Source organism: Notolabrus celidotus, chromosome 17 (assembly GCF_009762535.1).
Source record: "Notolabrus celidotus isolate fNotCel1 chromosome 17, fNotCel1.pri, whole genome shotgun sequence".
NCBI classification, from domain to species: Eukaryota; Metazoa; Chordata; class Actinopteri; order Labriformes; family Labridae; genus Notolabrus; species Notolabrus celidotus.
In genome coordinates, this window is record NC_048288.1 from 21,923,122 (window position 1) to 21,940,993 (window position 17,872).

Sequence of the window (17,872 nt, forward strand, 5' to 3'; positions counted from 1 at the left end):
GTTGTCTTTATGATATGAAAAAAATAAACACAGTTGTTTGATAAAAAATTTGTTTCACCCAATCACTAACCATGAGTGAAATTTGTTTTTTCTCTTATCATTCATATTCTCTGAAAAATGGCCAAAATAAATCACAAATTCTGCAAGGGTATGTAAACTTATGAGCACAACTGTACATGTATCTTTCTCTTTCTTTTTCTAAGTTTCATACATACAGAATGATAGATAGATAGATAGATAGATAGATAGATAGATAGATAGATAGATAGATAGATAGATAGATAGATAGATAGATAGATAGATAGATAGATAGAATGATAGATAGATAGATAGATAGATAGAATGATAGATAGATAGATAGATAGATAGATAGATAGATAGATAGATAGATAGATAGATAGATAGATAGATAGATAGATAGATAGATAGATAGATAGATAGATAGATAGATACATTCTATATCAAATAGTTACTCACAGACGGGCATAACAGACATAAATCTTATCTTAAAAAAGATTACACAGCTTCAGGTTTGTCTTCAACATTTGTATTCTTTTATAAATATTTGAATAATCTCGTCCAACAATAAAAATCTAAAACATAAATCTAATTAAAATGTACAGATATAGACTGAACAGAAAGTAATCAGAGAGCAGTATCACACACAGCTCACCCATTAACACCAATAGAAAATATAATTTATGACAGTATTAAAATGAGACATAAGGCAAAGAGGCTGAAAGGGTTAACTGCCTGAGATTAAAGGAAAAAAGCTCTTTAACATTTTCTTTCTGCGAACTTATCTAATAAAAACAAACCCCAAACCCCAAGTGTAAATAAACAATCCTCATGATGGATTTGTATGAAGTCCAGCTCTAACTTTCTTCTTCTTACAGTGTTTAATCATTAGCAGGTGATAAAGGCAAGAGCAGAAGACATAACATGATTCCTACCTTTGGCTTTTAGTGCAAACTAGGATGACTTTTAACAGCAGCGAACACTCAGCTAAGGCTTCATCCTGCTTTACATTCAATATGCATAAACGTTAGTATACATTCAGCTCAGAACTACCTGCCTCTTTTCAAGTTTAACATATGAGCTTCCTTCAATGTGCAATCAAGCATGCAGGGATGGTACCTGAATACAAACAAAACTCTGAAACTAAAATAAAAACATTCCAGTTATGAAGCGTACGATCATGATGGAAGTGCTCTCTATCAGAATGTGCTCTACATCCTATCTAATGCAACAATAATCCGTTATGAGTCTTAACTGCTCACATATGCTGTGGTACTGCTGTGTTCTTAGCTTTGTGCCTCTGCAGTCTCTGGCGTGTCATCGACAACACCGGCAGAGCTGGCAGGCTCAGAAATAGTATCCTGCGACACCGGGATGCTCGAGTCACTCGGGTTCTCTGTGGCATCTTCAAGGCCTACGAGGTTGCTCGCTGTTTCTGTGCTTGGAGAAGTGGTAGTGATCGTGTCACTTACACCTCCCTGCTCTGCCTCCTGGGTCTCTGATTCTTCTTCTCTCTCTGGAGACGGTGGTCTTTGGTCAACCGATGAGGTTTCTGTAAAAAAACAGTTACATACACAAGTGCAATTGAATTATTGAATTGCACTGATTCATGTGGGACACTTCTTTCATGTGACTGGAATAGAAATATTAGGAGAAAAAAGAGATAACTGAAAGAAGACTTGACTGCTTTTCTTTTCTTTTCAAGCAGAATGACATTAAAAATTAGAGATAGACCGATATGATTTTTTAGGGCCGATACCGATACCGATTATTAGTAGTCAAGGAGGCCGATAACCGATATTTGGAGCCGATATTCATTTGTAGTAAAAGGGAAAATATTGGAGTCAAAATTTTGAATAATACAAACTCAAACACTTAACTTTGTTTAAATACCTTTAAGCATATGTTTATTAAACAGCCTTTCAGATTTGCAACATGTTAAAGGTTGTTTTTTATCTTAGAAAATATTGTTTTAAAATTCTAACAAAAAGTGCGGTGAGCTCCCAGCATGTCTTATAAACTTAAATGAAAACTTAAACAAATAAATAGCTCTCTAAAGTTTTCTACAGTAAATACAGTTTTCCAAAATGTCAATATAACTGAAATATTAATCTTTCACTTATCTTTGTTTTATGGGGATATTTCAGTTTTTTTGAAGTAGGGTTGTATGAGTTTTAAATCACAAGTAATTGTAGGGGCCACAACGGATGCCGCTCAGCTCGTCTCCTGTAATGAGAAACTGCAGAACGCAACGGAACGCAACCTAGGCTACGGTTTCTGCAGACTGTGTCATTTCTGCCAAGTGATTTAGTGAATTTTGAAAGATTCCAAACTGATCAGTGCACCGCAGGCGGAAGAGCACGTCTGTGTTGCAACCGTAAATAGTGCAAAAACGAAACTGACTTTCTGGTGGCAAAGTAAAGTACTCCAAGTAGAGCGTACACCTAAACAGAAGTGAGTGCTCGGGTCGGAATCTGTCAAAATTCGCTAAATCATGTGGCAGAAATGAGACCGTCTGCAAAAACGGTAGCCCTGCGTTCCATTTCCAGTTTCTCATTGGCTGATTGACTGCTACCCGTACCCTTGCTCTGTGTGTAACCAATCAGATGGTGTTGTGAGTGGGACAATGCTGGAGACAGAGTAGTGACAGCAGACAGAGAGGTGCGGCTGCATCAGTGCCAAAATAACCCAGTTTTAAATTGATCTCTTATCAGCCGTCGGATTTTAAAAAAAGGCAGATGCTGATATGCGTCAAAAGGACGAATATCGGCGCTGATAATTGGCCCGGTCGATAATCAGTCTATCCCTATTAAAAATATATAAATGTGTCACTTAGGTGCACAATCTGTCGCTTTTAGATGCTTTAGAGGTACTTACCCAGGCTACTCTGATCACAAGAGTCATCTCCATGATTAGCAAACATGGAGATCTGGCCCATGTCGATGTCTGACAAATCTGGAGACTTAGTTTCGGGTATGTTGGAGAGATCTGTAATTCACAAAAAGACAAATGTGTATTTTATTCTGTGTTGACAGACAGAGTGGGACAACTGAATCAGGAGCAGAGAACAAATTTGTCCATCTTAAATTAGATGATGTTACCTAGTCTATCCAAGTCTACGTCTGGCTGTGTGGTTGAGGTTTCACACAAGCCCTGCTCAGCTTCTTTGATTTGATTCAAATCTATTTCACTGGCGCTGGACGGGCTGAGCTCAGCTGCTGAAGGCACCTGAAAACAGAAAATGTGTTTGGAGTAAAAAAAAAATTGTGTCAACAGAAGTCTCTGCCAAAGAACATTTCATACAAGAGATGTAATGATATGCACCTCGGTCTGTTCACTTGGAACCGGCTCTTCACTGTCGTGAAGAATCACAGGCGATTGCTGAGCTGTCTTTTCGGGGGTGCTGGGTTGAGCCAGACGAGTCGGGATTCTGTGCAAGTAGCCATAGCCAATGCCACAGCCTAAACTAATTTATAACACAAATGCAACAAGGGTATTACGATGAATTTTTCATGAGCCTGTTCATATTCAGGTGAAGTACTGAAACACCTACCTTCCCTCTCCTCCCCACGCTCCATTTGGAGTCACCACCACCTCTCTGCACTGGTCAGTCTGCGTGTTGTACACCAGCAGCTTCAGGGGTTTGCCCTCGTTGACTTCAATCAAGGAGAAGAAATCCTCAGACTGCAGGAGTCACACATAAGGGAAAAAGAGTCATACAAGATATCCTTCTGTTATACTTTCAATACATTACTTTACAGATAAGAAAAACAGGGCAGCTTACATCTTGTAACACCTGGTCAGCTCCCACAATGAAGTCACTGTGAGCATTAAGGCCGGCCAGAGCTGCGGGAGAACTGGATTCAACATCCTGAAAGAGATTACATTTATTTGTACACTGAATGGATTAAATCAGCCCAAATTATGCTGTTCAATTAGATTTTAAGTACAAGGAGGACACATCAAATCTTGCCAGTTTGGTGCCACAACCCCTACATGAATATGACTTTTATAAAACTTAATAAACTCCTAACAAATGTCCCTGTAATAACATAGACTGCTATGCATGTGCCTCTTTAAATGGATTAAACTTAAAAGAAAGTACAAAATCAAATGAAGCTGGCTACTGTCTCAAATCTGCCAGTAACTTCTTTATAAACCTTAAAAGTTGAAGAGTAGCCAACATTCAGGCTACATGTGACTTACCAAGACATGCCAAACATTCTCATTGGCTCCCTCAAAACTGCAGAACCGGACACTCGCACCCAGCAGACCCTGACCGCCCCACATGTTACTGGGCGTGACCTCCAGCTCCCTCACCCGCTGGGTTTTAGAGTTGTACACTTCCAGTTTGACTGCTTTCTCCATATTGGCTTTGAGCAGGTCTTTCAGCAAGTCGCTCTCTTTGTTCTAGAGGAATAGAGATTTGTGGACTGTTTCAGCTGTGACAGAGAGAGATCTGGAAACAGCTGTCATGTAAGAAAATATGAAATGAGATCATAGCGGGCAGTGTGGTCACTTTTCTATGTTTGGGCTGCAACTCAGGCCTGATGTCTCATTGTCATTGTGGGGGGGGGGGGGGGGGGGGGGGGGGGGGGATTGTTTTGTTGAACTGGTTTTGTGGTAAAAACATGGCACAGAAGCAACCATCAATATAAGACAGTGTTAAAAAGATAAACTGAGTCATATCAGAGAAAAAAGGGAATCAAAAGCGAGTCAGGACCAAGACAAAACAGAGGAGTTAATGTTTGTTTTCCCACAAAATATTGTTTTAAAGTCATAAAAATCGTTTTAAAAGGTACAGCTGAGATGATAACATCTTCTCCATCTTCATTGCAACAAATTCACATTTTTCAAAATATCACACACCTAAAAAAGGAATGACAAACTGGTTCACTGAATAAATCTGATTACATTTTGAAACTTTGGTCTACTGTTCACATTCTGGGACTTTAAAATACTAATTCTAAACAACATTATTCCTCTTTTTATTTAATTACTGTAAAGACATAATAGTTAAAGAATATCTTGCACCCTAAATGAGTGAGGAAGAAAATTTGAAGTTAATAGGAAAAATAATATTTTTTTATACTATAATTTGGGGTTAAATTGCTGGGTTAAAATGGTGCCAGTATCATTTTAAAGGCTTGTGTTTCACTTTTGTTTGTTTTTTTAATTGTTTGCAAAGCAGTTTTTGAAGGTTATTTTCATGATTTACTGTTTTTATTTTGTTTGTTTTACACTTTGGAAGCTTAATTAGATAGAAAATGTAGGCTAGGCTTAAATAAGCATTTGATTCATCCTTTTCAGTCATCACTTAATACATTACTGTTGCTTTGTTGAAAGTGTCTGTACTTTGAAAGTTATTGTTATATAATGACTGAATAAATATTTTGAAATTGTGTAATTTAGTTCCTGCTAAATATCAGGGTTATCACACTTTATCAATGTTCTTTTTGAGGTTATTTTTATTTTAAAAGAAAGAAAACCTGTAAAACATAAAGCAGTATGTCAGTTTTCTTTAAGTGTATATGTGATGTGATTGTTGGTGGAGTTGTCTACAACACAAGGGGCATCAGTTGAAATCTTGCCTAGGGCACCAAGTCGTTTAGGGCCGGTTCTGCATTCAATACATACCTATGTTGACATACCTATAAGACTCCCATCCTGCAGGACGGAGCGCTACCACAAGTCCTTCATCCCGTCTGCAATCAGACTATTTAACACCAGCACCGCAATGTCCCTTTAATTACCCGCTAATTATCTGTTATCATCTTCTTTTCACTACATGGCAGTTACTGTGTGACTTGGCAATATGTCTCTGTCTTGCCAGGTCACTGTTTATGATTCACACCGACAAACTATTCTACCAATCTTCCTTTTGAATCGCACTGATTCTTCATACTGTGTATGTTTTTTTTATAACCTGGTGCAATTTTATCTGTGCAATAACTTACATCACCATCTATTCATCAGATATAAGTGTACATATATAAAAGACCTGCGGTGTATATATATATACATATATATATACACCACAGGTCTTTTCTTCCTGCAGTGGTCAGACTATATAACCAATAATATAACCAATAATATATATATGTTGTAGCTATGCTTATGTTTTACCTCTTTAATTTGAATTTGAATTTGAATTGCTACTAACTTTTTAATAAGTGTTACTTTATAGGCTCTTGTTTGCTTTATATATTTATTTTCTTTCACTGTCTACTTTGTTACTGTGACACTTGAATTTCCCAGTTGTGGGACGAGTAAAGGACTATCTCATCTTATCTTGTCTTTTCTTATATAGTGTGTATATATCTGTAATATTTGCCATATTGTATTTGATTCTATTTATATTTGATTCTATTTTATTTTATCATTATTATTTTTATTATATTTTTAAATATGTGAGTACATTGTTTGATTCCCCTGCCCTGTGTAATAAACTGCTGTAACAAAAGAATTTCCCCCAATGGGAGATCAAATAAAGTATATCTTATCTTATCTTATCTTATATTGTCATGTTCAGTGATATTTCCACTTCTGCTTATTGTTAGTGTAAAACTAACTTCAACAAAAGCATCATGGGACTCTACTCACAAGTCTTGTATTTCCAATGGAGAGAATGAAGTCAAAGAAAGGCTCCAGCCCAGCTCTCAGAGCAGGGGAGTCCTCTTGAATCTGAAATATAAAAACAAAAACAAGTTGATTTGGTGTTAAAGTGAGTGTGTCGTCGCCCTCTAGTGTTCAAGTAAAGACATTGCAGAGTCCAGAATTTGGGGTTCCTCAAAGCGAGATTCCTGCACCACCACAGCAGCATGAATGGGACTACATATAACTTTATAATTAATTCTGTAAGTTTCTGATTCAGGATAGAGACAGCCACAGCCTTAAGTGATGATATACAGCTTGGGTGCGTGCCAAATGCCACCTCATCATGGGCGTGCACCATTACAGCTGACCACGACGTATACTACACTTTAAGAATGACATGACAGTCACAAACTAGCATGTAAGTCTCTTCTGCAATAAGTGAAAAAACAATAACTATCAAGTGAAAGCATGGTTAGTAAGTAAATTAGCCATTAACCCCAGGCTGAAATGTGAGGGACAGTCAGGTCTGTGTTGTAACCTTGCAGGAACTCACCCCGTGCACATGATATCCATAGTTAGTCCCCCCGTCCGTCAGAAAGGAGCTCTGTGGCAGACCCATGGCCTTTAGCAGGTGCGTGGTGTTATCACTGCCTGGATTGTCACTGAGGTAGAGAGATGTTGGAAGGCATTACTGAAAGCATACAGCTGATTCAAAGCTAGCTAGCGCCGACAGCAGAGGTAGAGTGGCAGCAGCCTGCGCTTCAGGGCCAGGCAAGGCTGATAAATAAAGATGCCAGAGCAACAGAGCTGTGCAGAGATCGATTAGACGACCTTGAAGGTAGACAAGGAAGATACCTCAAAGCAGGGGCGTCGCAGTCAGTGGTGGACAAAGTCTACAGCCTCATTACTTAAGTCAAAGTATAGATCCTCCAGGTCAAATATTACTCCAATACAAATGAAAGTTGCTCTGTCAAATTATTACTTGAGTAAAGTCCTGAAGTACTTTTTAAAAACTCTCAAAACATTGTATTTTCACAATACATAAGTGCAGTCAAGAATCCATAGGAGTACATTCTGTTACATTATGTTTATTTAGAAACCATTACTTGAAATCTCTAAAAACTATACCATGGAATAAAAACAGACACGAAGTCACTCCAAGCACAGACAACTTAGTTTGAAATGTTCATCTGGAATAAAACAAATGTTACATAGCTCAACACAATTTCTCAGGTTGGACTGTGAATTTTTGTATGTTTGTGCAGAAACAAGGGGAACATTTCAAAAGAAAGGTATCATTCTTCATTTCAAAAACCTCTAACACCAGCTGAAGGTATGGCCGTGGGAGATCAGGTGGAGAATTATAGCCATCATTACCACCTCTAAATGACCAGCCTGATCTGAGTGAAATTTGCTCTGTGTTTGCTCCACGTTCAACCGTGGAGACGCACGATATACAAGTAAGACTAAACCACTGAGACAAACAGAACTACACAAACACATTTTACTGTCTTAAGGATCAGATTTCAGAAAAGAGAAGGACATTCAGGAGCTGACTTCAAAGCAAAAGTAGTGAGTAACTAGAGCACTGATAGAAATGTAGTGGAGTACAAAAGTACAATGATTGTCATCTGAATGTAGTGGAGTAAAAGTAATAAGTTCCACCAAAAAAATAATACTCAAGTAAAGTACAGATACTCAAAAAATTTACTTAAGTACAGTACTCAGGTAAATGTACCCTGTTACTGTCCACCACTGGTCCTAATGGGGGGAAAAGTGAGACTGACTACCTAGGGCCCAATTGGGGAGGGGGGACCCAAATGGCTCTGAAAGTTTTCTACTACGCTTTTCTTTTGTTTTGTTATAACTGCAATAAGATAACTAAAACTGTCAGAAATAAACAAACATTCAGAATTCCTTTCTGGAAAAAAGGGGAGTGTGATTAACACATTAATGTGTTAATCACTTTTTTACTGGACTCTCACCAACACCTGTTGCAACCATAGACTGTAAATAAAAATGGACAGTGTTGCTCCGCCTCTTCCCGTTGAACAGTTCTGAAGCCAAAAAATCCCTCTCCTGGGCGCAGCCATTGTGCAGCCAGAGCCTGTGAAGCCTTTGTAATAAGCTCTGCCCTACAGCGTAACGTCACAAGACGCTGTGTGCCCTTTGAAGTTTCGTTCTACGGCGGCTGTGAATCAAAGGAAACCAGGAAGTAAAACCCAGTTTTTAAACTCTAATAACTAACGAAAAATAAACTTTTCAGAAAAAAGAGGCCTTGGACACAAAACAGTCAAATACTAACTACATATAACCACAGAATACGGATGTGAGAAACATTCGTACAACGTGTATTTATTTTTTAAAGTTTGACTGCGAGACAGATTTTTTGACCTATACTGCAGCCAGCCACCAGGGGGCAGTCACACTGCTGAAAGCCTCACCACCAGGGCCGTATCCGGCATGCTTGGTTGCAACACAGCCTAAATAGTTTATTAAACTTAAGTACTTCCTCTGACAAGACAAATGCCCAATCATTGTTTAGGATTTTTTTTGGGGGGGGGCAGCAATCAGATTTTAAGGGGGTCCCTGGTCACCCCTGGCCACATTCAGATACGCCCCTGAGAAAGACATGAGTTAGGTCATTCAACTGGGTCATACACCAATATCCACTTACAGTGTAAATGTTATTGTCGGTGGAACACTACCTGATTCATCTGACCTATAAAAACACTGTTGCATGTGACCCTACTCCTGCAAATGATCTATTTGAGTCTCAGCTGTCTGCTAACAGAAGAGCTGTTCATTTCACCGTACAGCACAACTGTTTTACAGTCATGAGACTAGGTGTGTCTTGCATTGTGCTGAATGTCAAGGACGACACAACTTTCAGAGCTTCTTGTCAAAAACAGTTAAGCTCCTGAGACCCGAGCTTTTGTCTGTTTTTAATTTCCTAATGCTAAACTAATAAGTATAAAACCTGAACATTTTCGTTAAACAGGAAGTAGTTTCCACAAAAATGATATCCTCATACCTTGAAAATCAGTTTTAGTTACTGTATAACACAAAAGAGTCATCAATGTGTAACATATTATAAAACAATTGCTGTGGAAAAAAAAGAAGGAATTGTAGTTTTCAGAAATAATACGGGTTTGTTTTAATGCCTAAACATGATTGGCCTAAAAAAAAAATCCAACACATCTCTGCATTATCTTGTGTGTCTGCTGAATACGTTTTTGACCAGTGCTTTGCGCAACTAGAAAAGTAAACAATCACAATTATCTACTGAATGTCCCCTTTGTTTTGCTAAAGGAGCAGCCAGTTATTCAGGTAGGGTATCAGTCAGTCAGGTTTGGTGTCTGTCAGTCAGGTTGGGTATCAGTCACTGGGTAGGGTATCAGTTAGTCAGTCAGTCCAGCAGATGGATTATAGATCAGTCAGTCAGGGAGGTTAGTGGTTCCCAAATGCTCTCCTTGGAGCCCCTCCAACTGTATTTAAGAAGAGCTGATTTTGCCACCATCTTGAATGAACACTAATCAGTTTAATTTGCTCTTTTGACCACAAGGTGGCAGTTCAAGTGTCCATGAGTGAGGCCAAGGGGTCTGAGTTGTGCAGAATTTCTTATTGTGTCTCAGGAAAGCCAGAATGTCATGTCCTCATATGGAGTCATATTGGAGTGTACTTGTAAACAATAACTCATGATGACATAAATGTAAAGAAGTGGTACAAATACATATGAAGAGTTAATTTGCAAAAACAGATAACTCTGTTTTTTGAAAATTTCAAAAAACATATTTCTTCTGAGTATACATATTTAATATTTACATTTTTAAGATGCTTCAATTAGTCATGTTATTTGACATAATCAAAGCCACCCAACTTCAGTTGATTGATAATACCTAAAGCTAGTATTAGAAAAAATGTTTTTTGAAACATTTTGACATTTTTTAAAAAGTGAGTTGTCTGTTTTTGCAAATGAACTCTTCATATATACCAGTGTCTAAAAGCTAAAGAAGAAATGTTGAAACATATTTAATTATGATGTTTAAACAAGGAAAAGCTGATTATCCTTTTTTTTAGAGATACAGATGTTTTATGGATTGTATAAATAGTTGATCAACAAGTCATTGTTGCTCTACATCCTAGTACACAAAATGCACTCATCAGCCAGAACATTTTGACCACCACGGACAGATTAAGTGAATTACATTGATCATCTTGTTACAGTGGCAGAGATATGTAAGGCTGCAAGAAAACATTTTGTCTTTTAAGCTGATGTGTTGGAAGCAGGGAAATATGGGCAAGGGTAAGGATGTGAGGGACTTAAACGAGGGCCATATTGTGATGGGTAGACAATTGAGACGGCTTCAACTTAGCAGCTCTTGTGTGGTGTTACCTGTATGCAGAAGTCATACCTTCCAAAAGTGGTCCAAGTAAGGAAAGCCAGTGAATCCGTGACCGGGTCATGAGCGGCCGAAGCTTACAGAACACACAGGGCCTTGAGGGGTCAGGGCCGTTTTGGTGCCAAGAGGAGGACCTACTGTATATAATATTAGGCAGGTGGTCATAATGTTATGGCTGGTCAGTGTCTATTCTCATACAAACATTCCAGAGGTCCATTTAAGCTGAAAGTCATTTTATGAAGTCAGTCACAGAGAAAATCAAATTATTTTTCAGTGCTTTATGACTGTACACTCAAAGTGTGATAAGCAATACAACATGAAAGGAGCATTTACAGTTTGGTCACAACAAATGGGAATTATCATAAAAGCAATTCCCTGAAAAGTCACTGACAGAACATCATAACAGTTTAGTAGTGCATCTCTGTCAGAGGCCTATGACTAAGGAGTGGACACACTGGGCTAAAAAACAACGGCTACCTGTGTAACAGCTTTTACTCTCTTACTAAAGTTTACATTAAATCTGTTCCAACAAACAACCATCACAACACTGTCAGAAAGCTGAGAAAATATCATTTCTTACAAAAGGGTCGTTTTGGACAGCATGAAAAGAAAACGCCTCAAATATCATTACAGTGAAAAGAAACAGCATCATAAAGGCACACAACCAAAAACACTCATTAACATGTCTGATTTAAAAAATAAATAAAATTAATCACTTTTTTTTACATTCAGCAAATTTCTGGTAATTGCCCTTTTTTTTGTTTCTTGTCAGATTCCATGCATTGCCGTCAGTACAGAGGTTCCTTTAGGTGGCATACAGAGGGGGCCGTCAGCAGGAGGGTCTTGTTAGTCTAGAAGGAAGCATAATATTATTACCAGGTCATTCTTAATTCGCATGTATGCATGCTAAATACTGTGATACATGTTGTTACAGCGGTGTTAAGGTGTTCTTTGTTATGCAGATATGTGTCTGATGTATAAACTAATTAATGATCAGGGCTCACCACCACCTAAACAATGTGTGTTACTCTGCAGGAACAATCTTAAGGAGACCAGGGCATCAGCAAGAGGAGACTGTTCAACTAAACTTAGAAAGACTGCATTTGGACAGTCTGCATTTTCAGTCAGAGCAGCAGGAAAATGGAACTCAATCCCAACTCACATTAGAGACTGTACAAGCCTCAGTGTTTTTAAAAGTGAACTGAAATTATGGCTCAAGGAAAAACAATCATGTGATCATCTGAATGCATCAAACTAGAGACAATTAAATGCAATTTTAAATGTGTTTTTATAAGGGATAGACTGTTGAGTAGCCTATGTATTGTTTTAAATGCTAGTATGTTTTGTATCATTTGGATTGTACATTATTTTACATCTTCCTGCCCAGGGACCATAGATGAAAATTAGCTTATAGCTAACTCTTGCTTGACGGTTTTTGTTTTGCATGGCCCCTGTCAAATAAACTAATAAATACATTTAAAAAAAAAAAAGAGAGAGAAAAGGTTTACTTTCATTCTTAAGCCTGTTTGCTATCACGAGTGACGGCTAATTACCACTGTTTTCATACTCACTGTGGATTATCTGTGTTTGAGGGGGATTATCTGTGTTTGAGGATATTATGAGTGAATGGTTTAATCACAGTGAAAGTCTCACAACTTCACAATCTGTCTCTGCAGTAGAAGTAGAAGTGATTTTGAGTGCTGCTGCAGCTTTAACTCACTCTTTTGGTTCTACAGCCCACAGCAGCTTCTGTTTTGATTCCCTCTCACCCGTTTCCTGGTGTTGTTTCCAGCAACAAGCTGTCACTTCCAACTCAGAGAAAGGCAGCACTAAGCTGCTGTAACCACCAGAGCAAAGGGATGAGTACTGGGACAGGTACTTCTCCCAGGAGTTTGTGGAGACTCAGAAACATGGAAATATCAAGTGTTTGCAAACACATTTGTCATAGTGACTTTGCAGTTTATGTCTGTGATTTGTTTACATGGCTGTTTGTCTGCTTGAAGCTTTTGTTCGATTTAAAAGCAAGGCGGGAAACGCCGGGTGCTAAAAAAAGATGTGAGAAGGGGCACTGGTGACCTCGCGGTCTAAGCGCCCCACGTACAGAGGCTACAGCCCTCATCACAGGGGTCACTGGTTCGATTCCCGGCTGGTTGACCATTTCCTGCATGTCTTCCCCCACTCTCTACTCCCCACATTTCCTGTCTCTCTTCAGCTGTCCTATAAAATAAAAGGCAAAAAGGCCAAAAATATAACTTTAAAAAATTTAAAAATTAAAAAAAAGATGTGAGAAGCTGGTCCAAAATGAAGGACTAATTTAAGCTGGATTGAGGTAAACTACACACTACAAACAATTTGGCACTTGCCAAGATTTTAATTCTTAGATTGAGACATGTTAGATGAATGACCTTGTTTTTAGAGTTCTTTACTTGTTTTTAATCTTTGGTTGAATCTTAAATTGATTATGAGCATGTCTTTTTTGTCTCAATTAGTCTGGGAATCTTAAATTGAGTGAATGACTGTTAAGTTAAGCTACATTGGCTGTCTCCCCTAAAGTCTCATCAAAACAAAACTTGTTTCAACATTGAGTAACAACTTCAAGTTGCTTGATTTAAGAATTACACATAAGGCATCTATTCAAGACACAGTTCAGCTTGTGTCTTATTGATTGTTCATAGTTCTGCTGTATGGTGATATATTAGTTTTGGTTTGGCTCTAAAGACTGTTTTAAATGTCTTGAAGTATGCATCAACCCTGAGGCCCTTTTAATAGTGTTGTTGATGTTATATGTTGTTAATCCTGACATTTATTAAATGTTCCAGTAATCTGGCTTGCTGTTATGGTTTCTGTAGAAACATTTAAGAGGTATATTCTAAGAATAAGAGCTGGTTTAAAGATTTTAGTTTTAGTTTTAAGATGGATTAGGGTTTATTTTAAGATGAGCCAGCTTATATCAAGAAACAGAGTAATCATAGTTTTCTAAAAGTAAGTCATTTTTTTACTTAAATTGGTGTTTTTCTTGTCCCCAGGCCTTAATTTGCTCAAATTAAGTATACAAAAAAAAAAAAATGAGACTTTCGTTGCTTATATTCAGTACATTTCAGTTATAACTGTGCTGTAGGAAGTTTGTTTTCAAGTAGTTTGAGCTAAAAATCAGCATATTCTATTTATTTCAACCCTTTTTAATACTTTTCAGAGCCTGCTTATTTCTAGATTTAACAATCTCATTTTAAGATTTCTTGTCAAGTAGAATTAACTCGCTGCATGGACAGATAATTGCACTACTTTTAAGAAATCTTCACCTTGAAATAAGTTTTTTTACGCTATATTTAAGCTACCCTTTTTTTGCAGTGCAGAGTCAGATGATCGTCCCAGTTCATCACTACATGTGATCCCCCCTCAAGTGAGTATTTAAGAAGTCAACTGTTCTCATAGAACTGTTATTTTTAGCTACATTTAAGTCTAAAAAAAGACAACATAACATTCTTTCACTTATTTTTAACTTCCTCATGAACCAAGACAAACACATTACTCACTGGAAAGCGAGTCCACCTCCATTGCTTTAGACAAACCCAGTCCAGAGTTCTGTTTGGGTCTTGCCCCCAGCTCCCGCCCCTCTCTGGCTTGATTCTGATTCTCATCCACAGGTTTCTTCTCTTTCTCCACCTCCTCTGGGTTGTAGAAGCCTCCTTCCTCTGCCACCAGCTTTTCTATTTTCTCCAGCAAGCGTCCCACCTGGGGGTGCTCCCCAAATATGCAGTTGTTAATGACAAAGTATCTTCGCTTACACTTTTCCAGCACCCACTGCAAATCCTTGCCCTCTCTGCGGATGTATCTCTCAATTGAGATGGTCCTCAACACCTCGGCCCAGCTGAAAACCACAATGGTGTGCTTCCACACTCGCTCACCAAAGAGGCTTACGTGCTCCTCAATTCGAGCACGGTCCACCTCTGTGAACATTCCCACTGGGATGACCAGCAGGAAGGCATGTGGACCTGGAGGGCAAAGAGAAGCCCCCCTCACTATCTCTTGTTTATAGGAGGGTGGTGTATCCTGGGCGGAGAACCAGCCTGGAGTGTCCACCACAGTTACCTGCCGCTCCTCCACTTCAGTCTGTCTTTTAACGCAGAACTCGGCCGCTCGCTCCAAGCGAAACTCCTCACGGCCAATGATGGTGTTTCCTGTCAGGCTCTTCCCGGGCCACCTCCAGCCCAGCACCACCAGCCGGATCTCAGGCAAACGATTGGCTGCCTTGGCTGCTGCTGCGGCTGCTGCTGCTTTCTTCTTGGTCTCTTCTTCGGATCCAGAGGCACCTTCAGTTGCTGTCAGAGTAAATACACAATGTAAACAAACATGTTTACAGTCAATTAACATGTTTGATTTGCGTTTCAGTTAACACCAAACTTGGGATCACTGCCGGGTGATCTTTGGACGAAGGTGAAACTAAACTAGCAGATGAAGGGTGAGATAGGCTGACAGATCAAAGAATGCTTTCACAGAGGTAGATGCAAATGTCCCCTATGAATAGGATGTAACGATACACTCAACTCGCCATTGGATACGATTCTTGATCTTGGGTTCACAGTACAACTTTTTCTCTACTTTTTAAAAGGGTGTAAGTTATCCAGTTTATGTTCAAGCTTAACAGAGAACTCTCTCATAATACCGTCATCCCTAATGCTTTTATTTTGCATTTTCTCTCTTCTTCTTCTCCAACTACTATCATTAAGTGTGTTTATTACATTGTAGGTACAGGCTGTAGTGTCCTCCTTAAACACTTTAAATTTCCCTTCATACAACATGTAGTCTGAAGGGATCTAGGAGATCAGACTTGCATAATCAGTCCCTTTTTTTAGGCCATTACTCAAGACACATTTTTACAGAAAAGCTTATATTGAGTGATTGTATTTAATTATAACTCTGGTTTTAAGGGTCTCTTTTATAAGCTTGCATGCTTTTTAGTTTTTATTTCATTTTATTTTTTATCGCTCCATTTTGCTTTGCACTTCTTCTTGTTTTTATTGCCCACTGTGAAGCACTTTGTTACCTGAATTGAAAAGTGCTATATAAATAAAGTATTATTATTATTATTATCTAGCTTTTAATTTGGAGTAATTTAATTTTAGCCCTGGACTGCATTATTATTTGTTATTCTTTGAATTAGTATTATTTGAATCATTGCTTTAACATTTATTTATCTTATTTAATTATTTATTAATCTATTTATTTCTTGTATTCATCTGATCTTGTTAATGCTACCTTATTTTCAACTTTTCTTTCCACTATTACTTATTTTATTAATTTTACTGTACTGATTTATTTAAGTATTTTATTTATATTCATGCCTTTTATCATTTTACCATTGCTGTTGTTTTCCTTCTCTCTGTTATTCTGTGAAGCACTTTGGGCTGCATGTTTTTATGTATGAAAGGTGCTACATAAATAAAGTTGAGTTGAGTAGTCTGTTGAATATTATCAGCTGCGTATAAAATGTAAAATGCTCTTGTTTTAACAAGTTGAGAACTAAACTTCAGGATAAAAGAAAGAGGAAGGCCTTTATACTTCATGAAATGACTCATACTTTAAGAAGTCAAGCTTGTGATTTTAAGTTCATTCCTTTTTTTTTAAATGGGACTCAAATCAAGTGTTATAGTGGTGTAATTAATTCATTTTTTAAATTAGAATAAGGTCATAAAACAGGTGTTTATAATGAGACTTTCCTAACTTTTTACTTTAAGGTTGGCCCGCATTGCTAATGATGCAACTCATTAAAGCGGTTACAAGTCATATCTTAATGGTAATATCTGCACTATAACTCGATAATAACAATGAAATAATGATCCAGAAGAACTCCTGATATTACTGAGCTTCCTTGTTACAGAGTAAAGCAGTGAAACGTGTCAGATTCCGGGTTTGTGGGCAGTGTTTAGCCTGGAAACACTGTTTGCTAACTTCGCTATCTCGATTTCGCAGAGATGAAAGTTGTTTGAGTTTTATCAGGTGAACCAGAATTTATAAAGATGATAAAGTTAACTCTCACCTGTCGTTGGAAGTGCTCTATTCGAGTCCATATTAAGTTTCAATCCTGATCCAGGTTTTTATTAAGTTTTAATATGTCTTTGGGCGGACAAGGACTTCCTCCTACCTGGTGACAGAAGGGACAAGCTAGCAGAAGTTTCATGACGTTGTTTCCGGTAAACTCCTTCAAAATAAAACATTAAATAAAAAAAACATAACTAAAAAGAACATCTAGTAAAGGTACGTGGATCTACAGTTGCAGTTTACCATCTTAATCAGGGGATATGTAGATGTCATTCTAGGGATCTGATGTACATTTTTGCAATTTCTGATTCTTTGTCTAAAAAAGCAACTGCCAGGCGATGGCGACTTCCGGAACCGCAGGAACGGCTCCCACAGATAGATGACTGACTGGGGGGGCAGTGGCGGTTCTAGACTAATTTTACTGGGGGGCCCCGGCTGGGGCCAAAGGTGTTGCCAGAGGGACACATTCAACCATGACAAAAGAGACTGAGAAGGGCGAGGACTGGCTGAGAACAAACTGGCATAACATCAGTGCATCCCTATATACTATACTACTGTGTTCTATACAAGCGGCAACCTCCGGTCTCAAACAATGAAGCCAATGTGGAAGTGCTATAAACTGCAATACATCGAAAATCTGCTTGAAGCTGGCTGCAGAAACACCGGAAACCACATAGACATGAATGGGAAAAAGACAATCTTTGCAGCATTAATAAACATGTTTACAGCCTGGTTTAAAAAACGGCTTGGCCCTATGAAGCTAATCTCTCTAATGGCACACACTGTACGGGGGGTGAATTTTTTTCTAACGTGAC

At 38.2% G+C, this 17,872-nt stretch overlaps 2 protein-coding genes across 3 annotated transcripts; both read right to left on the reverse strand.

The window, feature by feature from the left end:
- Positions 1-943: 943 nt before the first annotated feature.
- On the reverse strand, positions 944-7,455 carry LOC117829378 (Golgi reassembly-stacking protein 1-like). Its single transcript, XM_034707029.1, has 9 exons — positions 7,169-7,455; positions 6,622-6,702; positions 4,225-4,428; positions 3,803-3,889; positions 3,572-3,702; positions 3,343-3,484; positions 3,120-3,246; positions 2,896-3,006; positions 944-1,570 (listed from the first exon to the last, which is right to left on the reverse strand). Exons 1-9 carry the CDS (start codon positions 7,232-7,234, stop codon positions 1,305-1,307), a joined length of 1,215 nt encoding a protein of 404 aa, XP_034562920.1. The 5' UTR covers positions 7,235-7,455; the 3' UTR covers positions 944-1,304.
- A 3,779-nt stretch (positions 7,456-11,234) lies between these two features.
- Positions 11,235-17,199, reverse strand: LOC117829421 (GTPase IMAP family member 4). 2 transcript variants are annotated; one of them, XM_034707082.1, is made up of 3 exons: positions 17,056-17,199; positions 14,552-15,337; positions 11,235-11,869 (listed from the first exon to the last, which is right to left on the reverse strand). In XM_034707082.1, exons 1-3 carry the CDS (start codon positions 17,084-17,086, stop codon positions 11,865-11,867), a joined length of 822 nt encoding a protein of 273 aa, XP_034562973.1. In that variant the 5' UTR covers positions 17,087-17,199; the 3' UTR covers positions 11,235-11,864. The 2 variants fall into 2 exon arrangements, with proteins under 2 accessions (XP_034562973.1, XP_034562972.1); XM_034707081.1 differs by lacking the exon at positions 11,235-11,869 and having other exon boundaries at positions 14,544-15,337.
- Between the last annotated feature and the right edge of the window lie 673 nt (positions 17,200-17,872).

What these genes read in the sequence shown, in the direction of transcription:
- LOC117829378 (XM_034707029.1), bottom strand. Translation starts at nt 7,234, where the DNA reads ATGGGTCTGCCACAGAGCTCCTTTCTGACGGACGGGGGGACTAACTAT. An exon ending in CTGACCAGGTGTTACAAGAT is followed by an intron (nt 3,703 to 3,802) that starts GTAAGCTGCCCT and finishes TGACTCCTGCAG; the next exon opens with TCTGAGGATTTCTTCTCCTT. An exon ending in TTCCAAGTGAACAGACCGAG is followed by an intron (nt 3,247 to 3,342) that starts GTGCATATCATT and finishes TTCTGTTTTCAG; the next exon opens with GTGCCTTCAGCAGCTGAGCT.
- LOC117829421 (XM_034707081.1), bottom strand. Translation starts at nt 17,086, where the DNA reads ATGGACTCGAATAGAGCACTTCCAACGACAG. An exon ending in TAGAGCACTTCCAACGACAG is followed by an intron (nt 15,338 to 17,055) that starts GTGAGAGTTAAC and finishes TTACTCTGACAG; the next exon opens with CAACTGAAGGTGCCTCTGGA.